We start from the raw sequence: 3,706 nt of genomic DNA on the forward strand, positions 1-3,706 counted from the left end.
TGCATGTGATGCCTCAAGTTCGAAACGTATGCACACTAAGCTTTGGCCATCAGGTTTACATTCAAATATAACTGATAGCTTTTTAATACCTGTCAAGTCTCCCGTATTGGCCAGAAAACTAAGGTTTATTTTACCCACCTTTCCAGCTGTGCTCCAATATTACTGTTGTTCGCGTATCCATCCCACATTGCGTTCTTTCTTTCTTCTGTCCCCCCCAGTATTACATTTATTTTACTCCCTGAACTTACGTCAGGGCTTAAAATAGATGCTTTCATCATCGGTGTTGCCTGAGCAAGACAAGAGCTTTTCTAGTCTGTCAACTGAGGCATGTCCAAATTGTTTATGTAGCTTTAGCAGTACTGTATTTTTTCTCTTTTGTTGACATGTTTTCTGTCACAATGAGAATTTCATCTTCATCATTTGTCTCACTTTGTTTAAACTGGCTTTCATTATTGATCCTTTCCTTTCTTAAGTTTACACAATAATGTCCAGAAGATGTCAGTTCAAGTTTTACAGGTTGGTCAAACATCATTGCTTTGTCTTGAGCAATGTCTAAAACAGCACTCGCTCTCTTCAGTGATGTTTTGCTCAAAAGCATTGGTATATCTGCTGGAACTACTTCTGTCTCAATGTTGCATTTAGTTTTTCCTATTGTTGCAGGAATAGTCACCTTTCTTGTGGATTGCACCAGTTTTCCATCCCCAAACCGGAAAGGTCTTGCACTCTTTTCATCTTTAATCTTTATTAATTCTCTCTGAGGCAGCCCACTTACATAATCTGCAAGCCCTTTTTCACCAGTGTCAATCACAGCAGATCCCAAAGCTTCTACCATGAAGATCTGTGTGTCAGATGGGGATTCGTCTGAAAACAGAGTAATATTACATTCTTCAACATCGTCTTTTGATCCCTCAACATTTGTTAGCTTCACATGTTCTCTTTTATTGGGGCAGTCTTTTGCCCAGTGATAAATGCTCTGACATATTGCACATTTAGTTCTTCTCCCGTATTTGTCGAGTGGATTAGTCCCTGCAGCTGTTCTTGCGCTTTGCTCTGAGTTTGAACTCCATTCACGCTTGCCTGTGTATTTGGTGAAAAAGGCAGAGTCGCCCTCTTGTGGAGGATAGACATTATCACCGAAGATTCTTTTCAAAGCCGATTTCATGCTGTCAAAAGATACGGTGGAACAGGCGGTAAGAGCTAGCTGTTTATGTTTAACATTTAGCCCCGCGGTGTCTAATAGTTTGAATGCTAACACTGCATCCGGTAGTTCCACTTTGAACTTATGTAACTTGTTGTACCGTCGTTCAAATTCGATAATGTAATCCATCATGGACGTGTCTCCACGTCTGTCGATCCGACCAAATTCCGTGTAAGCTTCGTACTGTCGATCCTTTTCTTCTTTTAAAAACCCTGAATCCAGCTTGTTTAAAAGAACGCTTATTCCTGTATCGTCGTTGAGATGTTCCGCAGCGATTTCCAGCGCGCTTTCTCTCGCTCTTCCTGATAGCGACAGGGTAACCGCTAGGGCCTGTGTTCGTTATTCTGCAATAGTCAGCCACACCCTAACCCCACCACCGACTGACTACTGACCAGTTCTCTGTCTAACAGGTCCGGAAAATCCCCTAAACCTGGGTTTTACCCTAAAAGTAGGTTTACAGGAGATAATCTGTTTAAACTGGTTGCGGAGAAAACTCGTCTAGCTCTAACTACCTTCGATTCCAGAAGTTATGACCCTTTTCAGTTGAGATACAGTCAGCAGAGTAGCACTAACTGCTGCGTAGCACCAACAACCACTCCTGTTAACGGTAGCTTTTCTCCTAAAAATAACTTGCACTTGTTACCGGCTAGATTAGATTTAGTGACTTGGATTTAAGTCCCAGGGTCATTATTTTAGCACTCACCAAAGGAAAGTACGAAGCCTCCACATATCTAGAATCATGTATGCTGATTTTACTCAAAATGAGGAGAAACCACAATGATAGAATAACTAAATTAATTTCAATGTCCACCAGTTCTATGGATGTTTTTAATATGTAATTTATTAAGCAAGCTTTAGCAGGGGTAAATGTCATACAGGTACACTTCAAAGATTACAAACTTATAATTAGGTAATAAAATCAAATTAAATTCAATCAAATCCTATCTTCCTTTCTTTCCCTAACCTGTGTCGCTAATTTCACTAGGCGAGGCTTTGGGGATGCAGGACAACTCACACCCGATGGCAATTGATCTTGGCAGCTGAAATCTTCACACGTGCTTGGTCAGAGTCTCTGTTCTGCCGGAGCAAATTCCTCTTTCAGAAAAGAAGCAAAGCTGAACTGTCCGTTGTTCCATCAACCGTACAGAATCTTCATCACTCAGTGACCTTTGTCTTTTCTCCAAGTCTGCTGCAGTAGAATATGGATCGCTGGGTTGAGGCAGAGGGGACAGTCGAATCAGGGACCAGGGTTGAGGGCTGACGGATCTTGTCCTCCCTTTGCGGCGTGAAGTCTCAAGTTTCCCTCGGTCCCAGGGTGTGGTCCTCCGCTGGTCTTCAGTCTGCATCCTCTTGTTGTTCCCTCTTCAGCGCCGCGGACAAAGAACGGCTTCTACCCTTGTCCGCTGGTTTTTATACTTTTCCTTATCCATAGTTGTGTATTGGAGAGGCTCATGACTCATATGACTCATTGGGTGTAGTTTGCAAAAAGTTCGGGACTTTTCCTCAGCCCCTCCTCCTCTTCACTGACTCACTGTAGACTCTCTGGTACTTTCCTCTCTCTCTTTTGACCACATGACAGTTGATCATAACTTATTTCCTTTTATGGAGTTGTTTTAGCATCTCCGCCCAGCCTAGTGGTTTGGTTGTGACACAGTCCGTTTCTCCCTTTATGGTCTCAAATCTACAGTCCTCTCATAACTACAATCAACTCCTAACATTTTTACTTATTATTAATTTCATTCACTCATTAATCTAAATACCACAGTCAAGTTGTTATTTCCACTATCAATCTTCAGTACATAATAAACATTCCTGTTACACATTACAGTTAGTATAATTCAGGCACAGATTAAAGTTACAGAGGATATATTATAATCATTTCAACTTGTTACATATTTTTATATCTCATATTCTTAATCATCATTAAATCAATATACAAGATTACTGCTATCTCTCAGGTTTTTTCTGCGTGTACCCGGAGAGATCTCAACCTTACATACCAGTTTTCACGACATCTGCTTCTTTTTGTCCAAGTCGGTAACAAGTCTCCAGATTTCAATTTCATTTTTCCAACTTTCGTAAGACGTCTTCTCGTTGAACGGTGGGGGAACTTTGTAATTTCCAGCAGCGGCCATCCTCTGCTACCAATGTTGACTCAATAATCACATTGCTGACGTTAGCATCCACACTTTAATGGTCGCCATTAACAGTTAACAACATGCACAGTCCCTCAACAGTCCCTCCCTCTGTGATGTAGAGCTCTGTGTAGATCTGGTTCAGAAGGGTTGGACTTCCTGCTTTAGCAATCCCCTCAAACACAGACTGGAACTTCTTCTTCAGACCAGAAATAAGTTGATGTTGACAAACTGCAGCAGGATGTTCTAAAATAACACAAAAAGTAAAATCAGAGATGAAACAAAAATACCTTCTGAAGATGATTTAAATAAATGTGATTCCATTTCTTCAGACATCAGTAAATGTGTCATTTATCCATCAGGTCAAATCTTT

At 41.0% G+C, this 3,706-nt stretch overlaps 1 protein-coding gene across 1 annotated transcript; it reads right to left on the reverse strand.

Annotated features, from left to right (window-relative positions):
* Positions 1–275: 275 nt before the first annotated feature.
* LOC106942032 (uncharacterized) lies at positions 276–3,575 on the reverse strand. Its single transcript, XM_015025205.1, has 2 exons — positions 3,214–3,575; positions 276–1,528 (listed from the first exon to the last, which is right to left on the reverse strand). Exons 1-2 carry the CDS (start codon positions 3,331–3,333, stop codon positions 341–343), a joined length of 1,308 nt encoding a protein of 435 aa, XP_014880691.1. The 5' UTR covers positions 3,334–3,575; the 3' UTR covers positions 276–340.
* Positions 3,576–3,706: the final 131 nt, after the last annotated feature.

The sequence above is a fragment of the Poecilia latipinna genome, unplaced genomic scaffold (genome assembly GCF_001443285.1).
Source record: "Poecilia latipinna isolate Pla-1442-1.1 unplaced genomic scaffold, P_latipinna-1.0 Scaffold3995, whole genome shotgun sequence".
Classification (NCBI taxonomy): Eukaryota; Metazoa; Chordata; class Actinopteri; order Cyprinodontiformes; family Poeciliidae; genus Poecilia; species Poecilia latipinna.

Coding starts and splice junctions, on each gene's coding strand:
- LOC106942032 (XM_015025205.1), bottom strand. CDS start 3,333: ATGGCCGCTGCTGGAAATTACAAAGTTCCCCCACCGTTCAACGAGAAG. Junction 1,529..3,213: donor ACTTGGACAAAAAGAAGCAG/ATGTCGTGAAAA, acceptor TAACGAACACAG/GCCCTAGCGGTTACCCTGTC.